The sequence below is a fragment of the Lichenostomus cassidix genome, chromosome 2 (genome assembly GCF_008360975.1).
Source record: "Lichenostomus cassidix isolate B80296 chromosome 2, HeHo_3.0, whole genome shotgun sequence".
In the NCBI taxonomy this organism is placed as follows: Eukaryota; Metazoa; Chordata; class Aves; order Passeriformes; family Meliphagidae; genus Lichenostomus; species Lichenostomus cassidix.
In genome coordinates, this window is record NC_139482.1 from 65,400,062 (window position 1) to 65,421,731 (window position 21,670).

General features: G+C 39.0%; 1 protein-coding gene across 1 annotated transcript in view; it reads left to right on the top strand.

Moving 5' to 3' along the window:
- The window catches only part of LOC146441535 (uncharacterized), a 186,467-nt gene that overhangs the window by 30,745 nt on the left and 134,052 nt on the right, over positions 1-21,670 (top strand). Inside the window, exons 5-7 of the mRNA XM_085049838.1 lie at positions 9,004-9,090; positions 12,310-12,393; positions 17,413-17,582. Of these exons, the coding sequence (XP_084905964.1) occupies positions 9,004-9,090; positions 12,310-12,393; positions 17,413-17,582 (341 nt within the window). The remainder of the gene's footprint in view (positions 1-9,003; positions 9,091-12,309; positions 12,394-17,412; positions 17,583-21,670) is intronic.

Sequence of the window (21,670 nt, forward strand, 5' to 3'; positions counted from 1 at the left end):
GGGAAGGGTTCTCTAGAAAAACCTCCACCTACTTTTGAGATGTCTCCTTGCACACCTCCATAATAAATATACTGGGGAGTAAATAGTCATCCACATGCTCAAAAACCTGTTGTTTTTGAGCCTTAATCCACAGCCTTAAAACCTGTTCCTGGAATTTGGCTATTTGGCTGCACAGAGGGCTCCTCTACAGAACACCCATTACTTGGAGATTAAATAGCCAGTGGAAAGATCCATGACATTGTAACTTGTCAGCATCTGCTGCCAAAGAACTTGATTGATATATTTGTGGTTTTAATTTTTTTTTTCCTCTCAGAATACCTTCTAGAAGGAAGAATTTGTGAACTGGTTCTTGTTTGCAAGAAGTTTATTTAAACTTTTAGATATTTTTCTTCAGGGATTTTGTCAGTCTCTTCACATTAGATTGGTGGGGGCTATTCTTGTGACTCAAAAGGCAAGGCTCCTGCATGCTTTACTTGTGAGGAAACTGGGGCATAGCATGAGATCTTCTCTGCTGTCACCCTGCAGACCTTTGACAGAAATAAAAGCTCTGATCCCTAGTCCACTCCTCTTTTCATTAGGCCATTCCATATCTTTCACTGTCCTATTTTCCATGATGGACAAAACTCCAAATTTTATCATCATCAGTAGACTGTTGTTAAGGACAAGGCCATTGAGTAGATTCCTTCTACTCTTTGCTCTCTATCATTGGTGAAGTCCTGGTACTGTTGTTAAATGTTTTAGTGACCCAGGGGAATTGTCTGACTATTTACTCAGATTAATCTCCTGATTTTTCAGCCAGCTAATTGGTTTCTATTCTATTTTCTCTTCTGGATTCTATGCTGACTTTTTGCTAATTTCTCCCATCAACTTCATTTCCATCACATATTGCTTATGAAATTAAATTCATCTAGCAGCAGCCTTGTATTTGCCAAACTTCAATTTTTTTATTTATTTCTTAAAATACTCAGTTTCCTTGTGGCTAAATTCAACCAACCCTTCTGCCTTTCTTCCCCTCATCAAACATTGAATTTGCAGAGATTTTCATGATGTCCATCCCAATGGAATGGCTGATAGACAAATCTCCCTGTGAGAAACATTTGGTGTTAGATCACCCAAATGTACAAGAGCCTGTGTCCACCAGTTCCTCAGCTGTCAGACACCTGATCTCAAGGTGAGACAGTATCAGTTTTTCTCTTTTCTCCAGAGGGGTTTAAACCCAAAATACTTTGTAGAGTGTCCTAATGTTCAGCCTGCCTTGGTAAAGTCTCTGCCAAGCAAAGAGCTTCCAGCAAACTGTGATGACAGGAGCACCAAACCTTCAGGAATTATTCCATCTTTGTCTGACAGCAGAAGACAAGGGCAATTGCTCAAATTCAGATGGATGATGTATGTCACAAGCAATTCCTGAACACAGGACTACTGTACTTAGCATTTTATTGTAGGCCTGTAAAGCAAATGTTATTCTACTTTAGCGTTCAGTACATTTTGTCCTCATCTTCTGTTATCAGAAAATGTCCGAGTGGCTTATACCAGTTTGTGCGTTTCAGTGTTCATCAGAGATGCACAGATTTTGTCTAGCTAGTGCTCAGAAGAGCTCTGTGGGATGGCACTGTTCCCATTGCCACAAGATAGGCAAAATTTCCAGCCCAACCATACAGAGAGGATGTATCTGTCAGATCAAATTAGAATGTGATCTTTCTGTGGTGTCAACTGCATATGCAAGCTACAGAATCCAGGGATGGGGTTTTTGAGCATGCTCCTGCTGCATGGCCTACCTTGTAGCTGGTGGCTGCATAGACACCTTTGGAGACTGTGATACTCTGTGGCTTTTGCAAGGAAGATAAAAGAAAGGTTAATTGTGTTCTCCTGTATGCTGTGTACTTGCAAAAGGCTTCAGGCAGGCTGACCCTAAATATTGATGATTCAAGTTAAAATTGTCTCCAGATGACAAGAAGCATTCACTTTTTTCCCTATTATCCCCAATACACAAATCTTTTTTCAAAACTAGATTATCTCCTAAAATCAAAAGCTCTAATTAATTCTACCATTTTATCTGTAACAGGCACTGTTAACATCTCATATCATGCTCCAATAAATTTGCCCACAGAGATTAACAACATCTGAGGGGAGAAAAAGAAGGAAAGAAAAAAAGGAGGGGAAAAAAAGCTTTTTCAATTGAAGACCAGGAACTATTCTTCTAATTAGCCCAGGTACAGAATGGCATTAGCATGACTATGCTGCTTCTGGGAACAAATTAGTGTCTGTGTGGATCTCTGCTGCATCAACTCCAAGCTGCTAAGCTAGGCTGGATGTACCTAACACAGTGCTGCATGTGTCCTACAGGAAAAATCCTCCTGTAAAATAGAGCATCTCTGCTCCTTATCAAAAGCTAAAGTAGAGGGAAGCCTTTGCTAAGGAATGGTTACTGCCAAAGGTTGTTCAGCTGTGTCAGGACAGTATAAGTCCTTTCTTGCTCAAGAGTGTAACCAGGCATCAAGGACCTTGATGTAGGAACATACAGATGAAAAAGGAGCCATGTGGGATATCAGATTGATAAAAGTATCAGCAAATGCATTGAGGTCAGCCTGTGTGTAGAGAACTGGAGGCTGATGCTTTTTGAGCAGGGTTTAATTTTGTTCCAATAGTGGTAGGTACCCACTGGAGAGACAGTCAACAAAGGTGAAAACATAGGCATCTGCTGTAAATTCAGGTTTGTGCTACATGTGAAGGAAATGGGAGATTGCAACACAGATGATTTGTGTTGGACAAAATGATTTGCATAAAGGATGGGACCCAAAATATGAATCAAAACTGTACTCTTTTCTTAAACAACAGCAAAGTTTCTATCTAATAATTTAAGTTCTATGTATGTGGTTCCATGCTTTCTGATTCCAACAGGGACTATGAAATGGAAATGCCAAACTCAGTATGCAGGGCATGATGGATCACCATGTATGCATAGGAATAAAAGGGTTGTCATTGGAAGTAATTTTGCGTTGAATTACACAATGTGTAATCCAATTGAAATCAGCAGAACAGCACAAGGTGTAATGTAGTGTGCAAAACGTGATCCATTGCATGCAATTTTAACAACAGGAATGCCACACCACTCATCTAAGTAATGTGCTAAAATTGAATTTGTGAAAGGTAGGAGGAGAAGAATTGTGAAGAATGAATGCATTTTATAATTGGGAAATACTTTTTCAGAAAGTGACTAAATATATATTTTTAAGGCTAATTTATTGCACTTGGAAATTGTTTGCTTCTTAATAGTGCTGTTGGATCCCAAAATTTGGCAAGTTCCCTCGCTGGCATTAAGTGGGACCAGCCAAGCCTGTCAGCCTAGGAGAGCTCAGTATCCATTTTCCCCGCTGACGTGTCAAATTATCTAATAGTGTTCCTAAATGAATTCCATCATCATCAATAAATCTTTTCCTCACTCCCTTGACCAACAGTGTTTCCCCAGGAAAAGTAGCAGGTCTCACACTGGCATCCCTTGGCACAGTGCCCTCTGTTGTCTGCAGGAAAAGAAAGAAAGGGAAAAAGAACTAATTCCCATGCTGTACCTTTGCTTAAACAGCAGAGAAGGGGGTAAGTCTTGCAGGAGTGGAGTTGGGGGTAAAATACAGTGGCTTCCATGAGTGCAGTGCAGTGTTGTCAGGGGTTGGGGCAGGCGCAGCTTGATCTGCAGTGCTCAGGCTGAGGAACAGCCTCTTTGCCAGTGTCCTGTCAAAGCTGACAAGTGAGTTTATTCAAGGCTTGCAATATAAACATAAGACAGTTATCTGATTTCCTCATTACCTACGGTGTCTGCTGAGGATAAGGAGAATGACATATGATACCTTTAAAACATTTCTTTTTAAATTGGGAAGTCGCCTGGTGTTGGTAGTGTTTAACAAGCTGTGTTTTCAAGATAAAATCTACTGTCCAGTCACTGGCTTAATGCTCTTCAGGATGAGGGTGCCATTAACATGTATTTTTTCATTGAATACTGTTTGGTATTCATGAGAATTTGAAACTCTGTGTAAAACTCTCTACCACTTTTCCATATATTTGATAATCTGGAATAAAATCACACTCCCCAGGAATCTTATTTTAGATCTACATAGAAAATATTTATCTTTACTTATAATATAGAAAATAATGTTAGATATGTATATCTCAAATGGTAAGTGTCTTAATTAAGGGAGTCAGTTTTTATATAGGCTGATCTAGGTTACATATGGATTTAATTTAAGGTATTTGCACTTGACATGAGCTGAGGTAAATGTGACCAGTATCCTGGGTCAGTAATGATAATTGAGAACCCAAACTAAAAGCATAGCTTCTGATAAACTCACATTAATTCTTTCTTTTCTCCTTGAAAAAATGAGAATGGAAAGTTAACATTGTTTTCTGGATTGCAGATTAATTCACTATGTTTTGCAAGACTATAGTTTTATTTTTAGCACTTCGTAGCATTTGGATATTAGTAATTCTAGCAACACAAAATATTGGAATAAAAACTCAACATTTTTTCTTGTGAAAGTTTCAAACTTTCCTACATAATTTTCCACTTTTAAATCATTGCTTATATGAAATAAGAGTCTATAAATTCACTGGAAACTAGTTTTTCACTGTCTAGGAACTCCTACTATTTATGCAGTTTTCATTGATGATTTTTCTTTCCTTCTGCATTCTGTGAGATGCTTTTTAAGGTGAAAGGCTTCTTTCTCCTCTCTTATTCTTCATTCTTTTGAATGATTTTTTATGGTTCTTTATAGATTTTTTTCCAAAGTATGAAGTAGAATCAAAAGCTCAAAGAAGCAACTGGTAGGTATCAAAGTTTATCAACGTGGGTACTGAATCATGAAAACAGGTGGGTGGGAGTGCTAGTCACATAACCCATCAACGCTTGAGGAAGGGTAAGTGAAGTAATTGGAAATGCAGGAAGCATTTCCTTGCCTTCACTTCCTTCTGATCCCAAGTCTTGGTTCTTCCTGGCCAAGCTGAGGTGGGCACCTTTCTTTGAGGGTATTCAAGTCTGACCCCAAGACACTGCTTTGGCTCTCATAAAGAAATGGGGAAATATGTTATCACAGAGCCTTCAGTCTGGGCTGCCCAAAGGGCTGTGTCTGCTAAGTAAAATGAAAAGTAACCCCAGGGAAATAAATTCAGTTCTGTTGAATGGAGACAGTGAGTCTTTGCTATGATGTTCCCTAATAGGAGTTGCTGCTGAAATCAATGCTTTAAGTCAGGTGTGGGAAAGAAGGACTACTCTTTTCCATTCCCAGCTGCATCACTATGTTTCAAAAGCACTTTGGGTCAAAATGCTGTCTCAGGGTGGAATTTCATCTTTCCAAAATGCCTCTGTCTTACTCTGTCTGATGCAAAATGCTTCTATGAGTTGCCTCAGTACTGCCCAGTAATGTTCTCCAAGTCATTGGCAGACACATGTTGACCATGCTGCTGTTTGAAAAGGGACTCGTTACTTATTAAGGCAAGTCTGTGCAGACTGTAATCTGCATGCTGTCTTCTGAAGAAAGATGGCTCATGCCAAATTCTTTTTTCTTTTATCCTAAAGACCCAGCGTCACTCTGAAAATAAGCCCCAGTAATTGTTTATTCAAGCTTTTAGGAGTCAGTCATATGGCTATTAATAATTCTGTAATTTTTACATTGGTCAGGAGGCATTTAACAAATCCAACAGTGTTTTGTCTATTCTTTCATTAAACTAAAAATCTAGATCAGTAATACCACATAAATGGAATAATTGCCTGTTATCCAAATTCCATGCCATACCTTTCATGTGTAATTGATACAAACTACCTGATCTCTCTGTGGAGTAGAGGACAATGTAGAAATTCAGCTTCATCATGCCTTCCCTGTGTGGTATTCTCAGGACATAGACTGCATAATTGACTACAGACATCTTAGTTTAAAAGCCATCTTTTAAGTTTCATCCAATCCTAGTAATACGTGTACAGTCCCATGGGCTGCATCCAAGGATTATGCTAATTTTATTAGCAACTCCTCTTGCTTTAATTAAACTGTATAAATTCCCATCTGGTCACTGTTGTGCCAACACCCTTCTTTCCATTCTTATTTTAATTTATAGATAATCTGTGGTTTTGCACTTCAATTCTGAATTCCTGAATTATCCATTGTGTTTTCCACATGACATAACGCAGTTTTGAGGGGTGAGGGGAACTTCAAATTGAGTTAATGGGTTTTAGGAAACCTCTGGATCAAAACAAAGACTTAAGATTCTAAAGTTGGCTGGGTCTTTTTAGGAGCAGGTAGTCAAAGTAACTTCCTCTCTGAAAGCACCAAGCTATATGGTGCTGTTCAAAATACCTACAAACAAGCTCTATATTAACATTTACTGTGTTTATACCACAAAGCAGAGTGATGTGAATTCCTTAGTGGACTGTTAATTTACATGTTATATGCTTTCAAATATTTCCAAAAGCAAATGTGAAATGATTAGTAATCCATTCACATGTTCACAAAATATTATTAGCAAAATGCCTTGGGCAGTGTGTTATGTTGACAAAAATTGATAATTTTGTATTTTAAAACTAAAGCAACTCCCACTGCCCCTGACAAATTTTAAGACCTGGCCAGAGCCCAGACCTCCTGGTCACACCACTTCTCAGGATGTGTGCTGAGCTGAGGGGGAAAAACACCAAGAGCCCCACAAACAGCAGCATCCTGTGCCCAGAGCAGTGACCTAAGGTTTGAGTGATTCAGCTCTTCTGAAAGCCTCAATAAAAGTCTTCTGTGGAGTCCTGCAGTTTAGAACAGCTCATTATCTATAAAATTACCATGAGGAGGTTATTCTGGTGTTTACCCCTTGTTCTGCTTATGTAAGTTTTAAAGTGTGTATGTTGCTCTGAAGAAATCAAGCCTGGTTGCTCTTTTTCCTTCTGCATAACTGTCTGTCACCAGCTGTGTGTGGTTCTGACAGAGCCAAAGCCCTGGACAAAATATCTCATACTGCTCAGAGTGCTGAGGTTGTTCTTTTTTTCTTTTTTAAAGAGGACCAGAGAGCAAGGTATTTAATGGTATTTGTCAATGTATCTCTTTTTTTGAATAATGGTTTCCATGCCTTGCAGACTCAAATATAACATGACACTTCCTCCTAAATGCCAATTATTCTGTCCAGAAGAGTTGCCCAAAAGTCTACTTGTCGCTGTTGAGCCGCTAGCAGAGAAAAGGACCCAAATTCTCAGTGTGGCAAGAAAGAGAGAGTTTATTACTTTGATTTCAATATATATAGACTTTTCAGAGGTCGCCCAGATTGGTCAGACAGAAACCTCCCCCTAGGCCTGATTGGCCAGGCCTGAACTATCCAAATCTCGAGACACTGTTTCAAAACATCCAAACTTTATCTTTGTTTATAAAACACAGCGGAATATTCTCACAAGAAAGACCTGTGCTAGCCACATCAACTCCTCAAACTTTCACACCAGACTCACATGGGATATTAAAATTCAATAAAAGAGCTGTTGAGATATTAAGATTGCGCAAAAAGCCTATGTAGGACCTGAATACTGTTTGTATGGGTGCAACATGCGTGCCAGAAATTTACATTTACAACTATGAAGTAATTGAATAAAGAAATGCATCATCATTTTCTTTTTTAGCACATAGGTGAATTATTTTACTGACATGTGAAAGGGTGTTCATATAACATCATGGTGCTTTGTGCTAGAGAAAAACAATTACAGCGAATAAGGTAGAATGGCTCTGTTATTGCAGTACATAAGACTTTGATTACATACTGCCAAGATTCATACCAGTCTAGTAGTTGTTGACAGATAAAGTAACAAAAATGAAACTCATTTATTTTTTCTTTATTGAGACCTCAAGGTAAAGCAAATTTTCAGTTCTTGTACTTACTACATTGAAGGAACAAAGACTGACAGTCAAAATGTGCCAGTCCAGAAATATAAATTAAACCTAGTTTCATATCAAAGTTTCATTTAGTCTCTGAAAAGGAGCTGCTGCTTGGATTATTTTTGATCCTCAAACAAATACACTGTAGACAACTGTAGTCTATCTTGGATGAATTAACCCCCTCATATGTTTACCTTTTCTGTATTTTCCAGGATATAGATCCGTGTCTATTCAAGCAATTAAAAAATTTGTTACGGGCTTAATTATTTTACCTTTTCCCTCCTGTTTAATAATAATTTACTGTGTTTGCAAACCCAGTGAACATGTGGATGGTTTTAATAGAGGGTAGCACTTTTGCTGAAGACATATTTTGAGGAGAAAGCCTACCCTTCTTCCTTGTGTGAGGAAAATTCTTCTGGCTTTTACCATGAGTTCTTCTAGGCAGCTAGATACTGTATTATTTCTTGATAATTTTAACAAATGACTTTTTAGTAAATTTGTGTATTTTCTAAAGAGCAGATAAAAGTAGCTGTTGAAATAGCCAAGTACAAAAATGAGTGGGTTTATCCCATCAAAATCTTGGATTAGTTACCTAGTCCAACTGAACATAATTGCTGTTCAGATTAATGAGGCAGTATCCTAATATCTCCTCTGTAATTAAACACTTCTCTGGTTCAATAAAGTATTAAAGATGCACCAGACGTTGAAACCTCAGTGGTGAAATTTAAAACTGTTGAAACTGGAGAGGTCAGCTGTGAAACACAAATTCCTCTGCAGTAGGGAAAATTCACTTGTACAGTTTGTTTCAAGAATCATTTGGCTTATTCTGGGGATGCTGTATTTTTAAAAAATTTTTCTTTCTACCATCTAAATTTGAGAATTTTTTTCTCATTAGTTCCTGAGAAAAAGTAACATAAAGTGCACTTGTTTCCAGAATTACCTTTTCTGACCTTTCACAAGATGATAATTGCAGTACCAGTAGGCTTAGAGGACTTGTTAAAAAAATTAAGCTTGTAAAGTAGCAAAAAATGCCCCTTTGCTTGCTGGTGTCGATTTCAAAATTAACATTTTAGTTCATGTGCTTCTAATAATCGCTGACCCTTACTTCATGTGCTTTCCACAGGAAATGAATACAGCAGAAATTACTTTGACCCGTTGATGGATGAGGAAATAAACCCAAGGCAGTGTGGGATGGAGGTCAGTGAAGAAGGTGAGGCAGAATTAAGTATGTAATTTTGGTGTCAGAATATTCTTTTCCATTCATGAAAATGAGGTGACAGAGATCACATATGCAGTTCTATTTAAATATTGAGTTTTACAATTTAAATTCTAAACCTTAACTGCTCTGAACACGATAGGCAGTGTACATAGACTTTGATCAAGGACAGTGAGTTAATGGGCAGGTAAAAATGAGGCTGTGCTGTATCCACTCTGCTACTGAAGCAAATTGAAGCATGCTCCAAGACCATTGTTTACACCATATTCTTTTTAATTAATGAAGTTAGTCCAGAACTGAGTGCTAAGCTGTAGATTTTTCACAACCTTGCTCCCAAAGTCCTCCTTGGAGAGCAATTTTATTACGGTGTTGAATGTGTTTACCTAACAGAAGGAAACCCCCGAGTGCATAAAAGTGCATGAGGAGGCTTTTTTGGTTTTCTTTTTGCCAGTTTAGCCGAGATATTTAGCTTTGCTCTCTGTGGGCGATAGCGACTAGTGGGAGGGTGTGACTCTGCAGAGCTGGAAGAACAGAAGTTATGCATAGGTATGAGAGAGATTAACCAGGAGGTATTGTCTAGCAGAGGAAAATCTCCTCTGCTGTCATGGCTTTTAGATAAAAAAGGGTGGGAACGGGCCTGCCTGAATTTGCATGGGCTTAAGTAAGAACATCACCGCGGCAGTGAAGTGCTTAGCTCTGCACGGAGTGCTTTGGCCCGGCTCCTGTTGTTAAGCGCTAACAAGCTGACAGCACGCACAGCCAGCTCTCCTGGCTTACCTTGCTAGCCCTTTGCTTCTCTGAAGCCTGGGCTTATTTGTACTGCAGACACTCTCTAGAAGCGCAGTTGTACTCATATCTAAAAGAAGTTCTCTGTTGTAGAGTGTCTCAAAGTTCTTCACTTCTGAAAGTCATGGGAGACTCTGAGGACATATGGAGGTTCTAAATTTTTGAGAGAAAAATGTGCGTGACTGAAAAAAGTAGGCTTTATTGCCTATAACTAACGTGAACTTCTATGTTCTGGTGAAAGACAAATCAAGGTTTATCAAGGTTGAATTACATTTAGTCCCAATAATTTCCCCATTCATGGTGTAGGAGAGCAGTGTAATACTTTGGAAGTCAACTTCTGGCTCAGAGTTTTTAAAGGAAAGATATTTTTCCTGTTGGTCCTGCCTTGGTTCATCTTATGAAAAGGCTTTATGAGTCATGATCTGCTTCATAACCAGTGAATGAAAAGCAGATTAGATTTATGTATCTGTGCATGTGTGCCTAAAATCATGTACGGACAGAGTGGTGACATAAGGGATATTCAGAAGTACAGCTCTTATTGGTAGGAAATGTTCTCTTGACTGTGTTGAAGAGGCTGAGTGGTAATCTTAAGTACTGATTTTGCACTGTGTGGTGGGGGTTTTATATGTTTATTTATTTTAGAATTTGGAACAGGCTCTTAGTCCATCGACTTCCAGGGTTTGGACTGGAGAGGTGGTTTTAATCAATTGCATATCATGCTAACCCTGAGATCCATGTGTGAAGAACTGTTCTTTGGTGTTCCTCCTTTTTCTCCCTCGCAAAAATGTCACTCAAAGGTTGGGATAACACTTGCTGTTTGAAAGTCTGTTAGCAACAGTACTAGCCTCATGTTGGCTGTAGAGCAGTTACAACACTATATTTACCAACACCTCTACCTAGAGCAAGTCTTCTACCTTGGAGATATTCAAAAGATGCCTGGACATGGTCCTGGGCAACTTAGCTCTAAGTGGCTCTTTTTGAGCAGGTGGAACTGGGCTAGATGGACTCCCAAGGTGCTTCCCTACCTTAACCAGTTTGATTTGTCAATACTTACAAACCAGGCTCTGTGTCTGTCTGCGTTCTTTCTCCTTGCAGAAGTGTTAAATTAATGGAAGTACATTTGTATGTAGTGGATGGAGTGAAAAAGATGGTCAGAAGTAAAGCTTGGTCCTGCATGGTCATCCCCTGGTTGTAAACGTTATTGGTTTATCTCCTCTTTCCAGCTAGCAGCTTGTCATGAGCAAGAGTCAAAACCAGAAATACAGGAAGAAATCAGGGCACACTTTGACTTACACTCTTCCTAGAACTTTAGAAAGCCAGGCTCTATGCCCAAAGAGAAGGGCTGGTGAAAAGCAAATTTTCAGCCACTAACTCTTCTTGAATGGGTTATTCTGTGAAATTGAAGATATTGGCAATTATCTTTTCTATATTTGATAAACTAGATTTGTTCTGGAAATTTGTATGAGTTCATAATGCCCTTAGAGCAAACAACATCCCACTTTGGATTTGCTTGCCCCCTTGCCAAGGCAACATTTCAATATTGCAGGTTAAAAGAAATGTAAAATATTCTGTACTTTCAGAAGAGGTTTGCAGAAGTCACCACCTTCTTTGAATTCTCAGTGTAACTGAAAAACTTGGCTCTGAAATTTCATGGTGAAAAAATTTATTCTTTGAGATTGTATTGAACACATAAAAAGAGCCACCCTAGGTTGTATATAGTTGTATTTCAATCCACCTGCCTTGCGTGTATTTCTTTGGTCTTCTGTCTTCCTGTCTTCATTGACAACTTAGAGAAGTGTGAGAGATCTGGAGAGAAAAGGGTCCCAGTTGCTCATTTTTGCATTGAATATAGACCCTTTAAGTAATTTTTCTTTTTTAGGTCTCATGGAAAAAGGTAAGTGTGCATGTCATTTGCTGCTTTTTAAAATTTGCATATATTACTGGAAATTTGAATGACTGACCAGACAAATTCAAAATTCATAGAGTGAGGTACTGACTGCTCATACTAGATGATGTGTTAGTATTATGCTCAAAATTACAATGAAGATCCAAAATCATGTTAGAATAAATTGAACATTTTGATTTTCATTAGGAGTCAAATAGAATTCATCTGGCAATTTGAATATAAACAGTCATTTCAGCTACTCTATTAGCAGAATTAATAAAGCAGTTTCAGTCCAGATCAACATATAATATTGCTCACCATTTAAAAGTATATGACTATATTTTTATTTTAAATTGTCTTTCATTGAACAAGTGACTATAATTTTATTTGGAGCTATGAAACTAGCACTGTGAAAACTATCTTTAAGTGTCAAAGGATTTCCTAACTTTTGTATTTTTGTATCTTTACTTTTTGTTTAAAATAGTTGTTTCCTGAAATGCTACTGGAAAAAACTATAGTTGTTTCACTGTTGTTTTTTTAAGATCCTGTGAAATTTGATGAGCAAATCCTGTACTCTAAACTGATGAAGCTTCTAGATGAAGAAAACAAGATGCTGGACTTCCAGGGTAAATAATAAAGTCAATTTCATAAAGAAAAATAAAACTCTTTTGAATCTGCATGTGGGGAGGACAGTAGGTAATCCATCCGCTTGAACTGAGATGTCAAAGGGATGCTGATTTTAATGCAAGCCTGTAAGGTCTTTTTCTCCAAATGTTTTTGTTTTGAGTCATGTTTATGTGGTTTTAAGTGTAACTTAAGTGGCGTGCTTTCTCTAGATTGCTTCACTTCATGTTGAATTCCACACTTATGAGAGAAGACTGGAAATGTGCTCAAATCTAGAAATCAAAATCCTTATTTCAGCTGATAAATTGGTGAGCCATTTGTTGGATGCAAGGGTCATGAGACACTGTTTCAGGTTATCTATACAAGGATTTACACTAACAGATGAGGAAGAAAATGTTTTCTCTGGCTTTGTTAAAAAATGCAAATTGGTGTTCCATCTACAGTAAAAAACAATGAAGTATGTGAGAAGAGATTTCTTCACCTCAAGCCAACAGCCTTACTTTGGTTTTACTTTTTTTTACAGGCACTACTTAAAATCTGGTTGATTCAGGACACTGTTAGCATCACAGCCTTTACACAAGGCTCATGTCTGCTGCTCTCCTCTGGTTCATTCTAGGAGAAGTGATGTTTGTACAAAGCCCATCTCAGAGCTGACCTTGTAGTTTTTGCCTATCGCCCCTCTCCTTTTCCAGCAGAGGTCTTTTGTGAAAAAGTATTTTCTGTCCTTTGTATCTGTGAGGCTTCTTGTTGTATTTCAGCAACACACAGGACCTGCTCTGTCAGAGAGTCAGAACAAGCAGTTGCCTGCGGCACTGGAGCTCCAGGAGCTGCGGCTTGTTTTATGACTTTTTAGTTTATAAGTAACTTTGTTCTAGAAGAGGTGAATGTTTTCATTTGCCTAGGGTAGCAAAATCTCTTGAGCTGGCACTGGTCATATCAGTAACATCTTTGAAACCCATTTTATCTCATTTTAAATGCAAGGGGGAAAAAAGTGCACCCATCCCAACTAAATTCATACAAATAGTTTAAGCAAAAACCTTTAACAAGTTACTAGCAGGCTTTCAATTGTTCTATGTTAATGCAGAACTCCACATTGCTGAGAAAAATTATAGCAGTGCTGCAGGTTGGTCATTCCTTTTATCACTCAAAAATGTAGATGAAAATAAAAACATGTTTGGCTATGAAGTCAACATTTTTTGTGAAAGATTGACACAGGGTGTCTATCTGTGGTACTTATTTAGTCCCTGTCGACCAGTATTTCTAGCATTTTTAGACACATTGTACCTTGGAAGCAGTTGTTCTCTTTTCTTTGGCTTTAGATGGGTCTTGGGCAACTGGCTTAGACTTGACCATTGCTTTTTGTGTGGCTGATGTTAATTGAGACAAATTGTGCTGTGTGTAATTGGCCAGTGCTAAGCAAGGGAACCAGGGAGTGAAGGGGGAGCCTTCTCCATCCCTCGGTGGTTATTCTCTCCTTCACAAGGTGCCCTAAAACATGTTACTATATCAGAAATATAATAGCATACCCAGTGAGCTCTGTGGACAGTGAACTCACGCTGAGGCTGCCGAGGTTGCTGAGCTCACTGCTCACTGATTCAGTTCTGGGGCAAGCAAATGCATCAGCATGTGTGTCTCACAATCCATGTGCTCATCAGAGCCCCTGTGTAGGTGTGAGGACAGCAAATGGGGGACACACTGCAGGCTGCTGCTGTTGTTTGTCTCAAGCTGTGCTGTGGTGCTTTTATTTCTTAAAAGTGCCATGAAGGGTATCAGGGCTAGTCCTGTGGGTGAAGTTGCACACCATTCTAGCTGCATTTATTACTTTCCTTTGCTAGGGTGAAGAAAACCCAGAAAAGAGAGATTTTTCCTGTGGAGGTGAGGCTTGTGCAGTTTCCACCTCTGTGTGCATATATCAGGCCATATTTATTTCTTCTTGTGTTTTTCTTTCCCAGTATTCAAACTTGTTCGCTTCCAAACCTTTTTTTAAACAGGGAGCAAGCCTCTCAGGTATGACTTCCCTACCAGTTTTATGGAAGTGGGCAGTTGAGCAGAGCAGACAAGCATTATTAATGTCTCCACCAAGGGAAAAGCTAATATGGGAGTTTGACCCTTATTAGGCATCAGAAAAACCATATAAAACTAGGATTCATTTGGTTCCAGTCTTACAGAACTGCTTCATTTCTTCATTTGACCACTGAGCTGAAAAATCATAGTCATACAGTCCTAATTAATAGATGATCCCCAAAGGAGAGGAAAGAACGTGGCACAGAATTTATATAACTGTATATTTAAAGCATTTTGTCACTGAATAACCTGTTGGTCACTCTTGTGGTATGTGTTATTTGATGTTATAAGGTGACTTAAAAACAAGCAACCAACATTATCTTTTAAAGATAGAGACTATGTATTTTTTACCTTGCATTTTTTTCAATGTAAGATGAAGATCCATACACATTTTAAATGATGATATGTGAGTGCCATAAAACATAATTTCTATTATATTGTTCTTTGGCAAGAACCAAAAAATTGAAGTGCCAAGTTTTGCATAATTTTAGTTTTCTGAAAATGGTGCATGAGCCTTCAGCACTGAACTGTTTTAGATAAAATTTTTACACAGCTTTCCAGAACCAGGTGGCCAAAAATATTTTTCCATATGTAGTTTATAGCAGCTTTATGCATTCAAACCCATGCTGAGGTGCAGCCTGCTGCTGAACTTACCCTTTAAATTATCATCTCAGTATATAAACTGCTCCTATCTGATGGACAAATACAGGAGTAAAAGAAGTCACAAGCTGCCAAGATAATACCGGAGAGATTGTTTTAATTACAGCCCAGCATCTGCAAATACAGCCTGTGCTGAAGTGATTTAAACTACAAGGAAAGCATGACTCGCAGGGTTAAGTACACCCAGGCAATGAAAACTTTTGATGCCCATGCTAACAAATTCAAGCAGTGAGTTTTTAATTAGTTTATCAATCCATTAATGAATTTTCAGCCATTTCATTCCCTGTGTAAGAAGTAGTAGAATTTTTAACACTGTGGCTACTTTCGTACAGTGAGGATTTGGCTGCTTTGTTTTGGTCAAGTATTGCTCTGGGGCATCACCTCAATCCTCCAACCTGTGGGTCAGTTCAAGCAAGGACCAACCTGATGCTGACCAGGTTTGAGAAATTTCTTTGCAAAGTCACTGTGGAAGGAGTATATCAGCTGAACTAACCTTGTTCTCTCCTTGTTTCTGACTCAGGCAAATGAACAACAGTGCTTAAATGAGCATGTGTATCTTTTAATCAAATATTTTTCAAATCTGAATTGTAATTTATCTCTGTATTTTTCACAACTGCTTCCCTTGAAAGGGCTTTTGAAAATGCTCTCTCTCTTCTTTTGCTCTTTTTTGACAAAATTTGTGCCAATGAGTCTGGTGTCTTCCACCAAAACTGAGTTCACTTGATGTGATTTCTCAAAAAATAAGAAACACAAAAAAGAAAATGTATATTTTGATGAAGTGCTTCATGTTCATCTTTCTGAACCAAATGGTTTTATTCCTTTTTTTGACTATTGCTCTATCCTGAGACAGTAATCTACTGACTTCCCAAGATGTAAACTTGCAGTGCTCCTGTGAAAGCAGTAAAGCAGCTTATTTATACCAGCTGAGCATATGGCCCATTGTGTACAACACAGCATCGAGGGAACAAGTGATGCTCCATCTTCTGCTTTTGGCAATGTTTCTTTTTCCTGTGCTTCCTGGGTTTTCTCTCTCCTAGACAAACCCTTAATGTTACAGTAAATTTAAATGTAAATATTGTTTTGTTTTTGCAGTTAATAGTTGTAGGTCAAATCACTTTTCATTAGGCTTGTAAAGTGCTACATGAAGAGATGTGTACCCTAAGGTAATGGTTTGAGTTGTTTATATCTACTGTACATTTCCCCCAACATGATTTTGAATTGTATCCTGTTGTAATTAAATGGAAAACCCACCCTACTTCCTGTGTGTTGGTGGCACCGAGGTGATTTAAGTACTCGAGAGGCTCAACAATTAAAGTAATTAAACAACGAGTAGTGAGCAAAACTGGAAATGTTAATAGCCTTAGTTTTATCTTTCCTTTTCTGGTCTTCATTAGAGAATGAAAGACTTCAAAGGAGAGGGAGGAAAAAAAAGACTTTTAACTGCTTTCATGTTGTAGGATGGACAAAGAGAAGCAAATAACTAGATATGGGAATTTCTTTAAGAGATAGGCACAGAGAACCATAAAAGCTTACATACAGAAATATGAAGCAAGATAATCAGATGTGGACAATCTGATACCTGTCATTTTTTAGTGAACCTAATGTGGAGACATGAGCAAAAATATTTGTCATTGTTTATCCCCCAAACTAGTAGCAAATATCAATGAGATCTATTTTTTTTTTTAACATATGATCAATTAAACTGAAAAAATGACAAAGTTTCTCTTCAGGGTTGACTTTATGAATGGGATTAATTTTTATTTATATATGGCATGTACCCTTTGGTTCTGCATATGTCACTGCAGTGAAATCCAAGGAATGATGTGGGTGAGAGCAGAACTGGACCCAATTAATTAGACAGGAGCTGCACACAAACATCTAGGGGGAGGAATCTAATCACTTGGGGTGAGTTGAAAGGAAGATGAAATGCTTGGTGTGGCTTCACCCAAAACTCCCATTCAATTGCAGTTATTTCTCTTCCTCAGAAAGGAAAGACAAAGTTGTTCCCATTCTCTTTAAGATTTACTGGTGAGCAAATTACCCGTGGAAATGCATGCCTTTTAAAAATACCTACAATACCTACGAGACAAGCTGCACATGCTAAATTTGTACCTGAATGCAGCTGTTGCACTTGAGGACAGTTTTCTTGGTACTGCACTTGGCACCTGTCAGTTGTGTTACTGATGCTATTTCATACTTAAAGTCTGGATGGGCCAAACTTATTAACTGAGAAGGTAGTAACCAGTGAATGAACTCCCATTTGCTGAGACATTATCTGCCACTTTTGTTTCAAGCAGCCCGTGTCGTCAGTGAAGATTTTCCAGATGCTGTAATGCCTGTCAGCTCCAGTAAGGCATGTGACCTTCACAGGGAGCTTGAAGATGAAGAGATCCCTTCATATATCGAACAGTTTGAGAGAGATGTTCAGCGTGACATAATTCTGCTTGGCAGCTTTTCACTGGAACAGGTCAGAGTTAAGAACTATATGACAATTTTACCGCTTGCTTCATAACATGATGCTGGCTTGTTAACCTTGTACACCCCAATTCTATTTCTCTGCCTGGCAATACATATATTGAAAGAGGAAAAGATAACTATTGTCGTTGGCATGCTTTATGTGACTGGCACTTTGCTAAGCTAACAGCAGGACCTTTATCTTTGTCTCCATTTCAGTGTGAACAAAAATAGATTGCCTGCATTGCTTCTTCCTAAATAGTGGAGTATCCCTGACTACTATGTAGTAATATTGCAATTGAGTTTCAATCAAGAGACTAAGTCTAGGACATCTCTCTCTGCCACATTTAACAGAGGCTTATTCATCAGTGAGCAAGTTCGGATTGGAGCCCAGGGAGGATTTATGTAGCAATGTTCACTGTACAGAGGATAAGATTATTCCCCCGTTATAAATCTGTTATGTTTCTTTGGGTGGCAAAGCTTTCTAAGGTTTTATTTTTGTCATTTATAGCATAAAGAGACAGGTTCTGGTTCATGTTGACAAAGGCACAAGTTTTCAGGGCTGAAATTATACTTGTGGGCACCTAATGACCATTTGTCCCTTTGAAAAATCTCATCCTAAGACTAGAGGACAGGAAGAGAGATTAATTGATGAATCTATCATTTTTAATTAGCAACATGAGAACAGCGCACTGGCTCTGATGGGCTTAAAATAGGTTATCCAGTGACTGATGGTGATCTAAGCTTTCTTTTATTTTCAGGGGAAGTTTTTAGATTTTTTTTTCCACTGCAGGACTAAACCTTATCATTACCTTCTGCATGATGGTGAGGCACACAATTCTCTTCCTTACTGCTTTCCTCTAAATCCTGTGGCTATATTTCATTCCTTCTGACTTTTTTATAGCTGTATGCATCATGCATGGAAGGTGGTATGGGTAATACTCTTCAGAGAATGTGAAATGGAAGGGAAAAGTGAGGGAAAAGGACTCAGATGGTACTAAGAGCCTCATGTGCCTCAAGGGACTGATGGAGTATGAACGTGGGAACTGGTGAACTGAGAGTGCTGTGCCTTTCCAGAAGGTTATGATGTGTTGAGAGTTCACACTCTAACTGTGTTTGGGCTATTCAGATGCCCCCAAAGCTTCATGAGGCTCTGTGACACCTAAAGGAACACAATAGATGTGTTAAAACTTTGTTTACCCTCCCTCTAAACATGGTCACATGGCTGATCGTCTTACTTGGAATCTTTTTGGAGGTGTTCAGTGGAGTTTGTTTCCTAGGCAGAAGCAATCTATCTGGTCACCCCAAAGCAACATTCTGCTTTTTAACTGTCAACTACGTAGGTGAATGTACGTGTAATACAATGGTGCTTTTCTTCTTTATGTTATTCCAATAAAAAGAAAATCCTCATTTAATGTACTTGATAGAGCTAGTCTACCATATGAGAGGGACTCATACTTTACTTTGCAACAAAGAGGTCTTGAATGCCTGTGTTTTCTTTCCATTCTTCTCACACATCTCTAACTTCAGTTTTTCATGCCCTGCTAAGGAACTTAGTCCCACTGACATGATATTTGCTGTCAAATCTGCATCCTGCAGTACAAAGAGTAAGATGAGGACCACTGTAAAATCTGTATTGTCTTCTAGATCAGCGGTCTATACATCCATCCCTTCCTTGAAAAAACAGAAATTGTGTATTCAGTCCCTTTGAACACCAAATGGAAGAGGTGACATTGGAAGCGGATGCTGCAAACATAATGTCAGTGTATTGGGTTTGTGTGGACAGGTTTTGGTAGTGGCATGGGGGATGGCTACAGGGCAGGGGTGGCTTCTGTGAGGAGTTGCCAGAAGCTTTGCCCATGTCTAGCAGAGCCAATGCCTGGTGGCTTCAACATGGACCCAACACTGGCCAAGGCTGGGCCAGTTAGAAATGGTGGTAACACCGCTGTGAAAACATATTTAAAAAAAAAAAGAAAAAAAGAAAAAAAGGGAAGCTGTAGAGCAGTTGTAATTGCAGCCAGAGCAGAGTAGAGTGAGAATATGTGAGACAAACAGCCCTGCAGACACCCAGGTCAGTGGAGAAGGAGGGGGAAGAGCTGCTCCCAGTGCCAAAGCAGAGATTCCCCTGCAGCCTGTGGTGCAGACCATGGCTGTGCTCTTGCAGCCCATGGAAGTCAATGTGGGGGGCAGAGATCCACCCACAGCCCATGGAGGAGCCCACGCCAGAGCACGTGGATGCTTCAGAGGTGGCTGTGATCCAGTGGGAGGCCCATGCTGGAGCAGGGGAAGAAATCCTTTCCCTGAGCAGTGGCAGGAACAACCTGTGATGGTCTGACTGTAAGGCCCACTCCCAGTCTCCCTGGGCTGCTGTGGGGAGCAGGTAGAGCTGGGAAGGAGGGAGGGTTGTGGAGAAGGTGTTTTTAATGTCTTATTTGTTTTCCCATAATCCTGCTCTGATTTTGTTAGTTATAAATCCAGTTTGAGCCTGTTTTCTCATAAGTGATCTCTCCCAGTCCTTATCTCAACCCATGGACCCTTCATTACCTTTTTCCTCCCCTGTCCTTCTGCAGAGGGGAATGAGAGAGGGCTTTGGTGGGTACCTGGCATCCAGCCATGGTCAACCCACTACAGTCATACTGGTCTTTGAATACCAGCATATGTGAGTTTGCTCCAGCATTAATGTGAGTGTGCTAATTCCTGTTTATTTGATCTTCTTTATTCTTTGATGGACATCTTTACTCTTTGGTCCATGGGTATACCCCTGCAGCATTGCAGCGTTGATGCCTTTCCACAACAGCTACAGGTTCATTGTTAGACTGCTGCCATGGTCCTCAGAAACTGTTGCTGCTGACTTTGGGATGCTTCCAGCTTTTGTTGCTTGAACGTATGTTTATTGGTTTGAGAAAGTCCTTAATTTTGTGCATGACATTTACTTCTTATTCTGTAGGAAAAAAACCTTCCCTTCTCTCTGCAGGTTTAGTGAGTAGCAGATGTACTTTAGCCAGCATAATTTATGATTAGTTAATTTAATCTGCCATAATGACATAAAGTGAGCCTGAGACAAGCTTCTATCAATTTTGCCATTAGAGGTAGCATAATATTTTCAAATGTCTACAAAACTGAGTAATTAACCCTTGGGCTGGGTAAAGGAGTCTAATAGACATCTCCCTCACATTCCTTTGTTTTGAAAAAATATAAAAAACCATGGGAGCACAAGGGTTAAAAATACCAGGTGAGAGTTTACAGTACGTGAGACTGATTTTATAAGTGAGGTTCAGAAACACACTTGAGTTGCTGCTGTTTCTCTTTAGGCTGCCAAAAATTCTCTCCAATGAGGCACCTGATTTACACTGGAGCCTTGCTGGAAGCGTTGGCATGAAAATGATAGCTATGTATCAACCATCTATCCCTTAGTTCATTGTTTTTCTTTGCTTTGTAGCATTACAAAAAATGGGTGGCTTTTGTTTAAACAGCAGCTCAGTGTGTGATATGACCACAATTCAAAGCTTTTGAAAGAGCAGATGTATTTTTCAAAATACTGTTTTTTGAAAAAAGGGTTTATGTTAGATTTTAGCTCTGGAACTTTAAACTGTATTGTTTCTTACTTCATGTCCTGTTTTGTAAATGCAAAAACTGAGAGCTGAGGTTGGCAAGAAATGCATAAGCAGAGATCTGGTAGATTCTTGTAAGGAAAGCATTAAGCAGATGTCAATGTTCTGTTAACAAACACATTAAAGAATATTCAATTTGGAAAGCAGTGCTGTTTTGTGTGGCCTGCCATGTAGATCCAAGGATTTCAAAGGCCCCAATGACATTTGCTTTCAATAAAGAAAAATAAACTCTTTTGCAAGAAAATCATAACTTGTGACTGTGTTGTGGTAGAAACTGAGCAGGTACAACCAAGGCTGGATATGCAGAGTGCCACAGAAAACTATTTGTCATGAGGCAATGCAGGGACATGTACTTATGGGTAGGGCTTATGGGTGGAACTTTACCTTACAGGGCAGAGAAATATGCAAGGAGGACCTTAAATAATGCTGATTTTGTATTTGATTAAAGATCAGATGCTCTCAAAACATGTCAGACTACTGAAAATGGAGC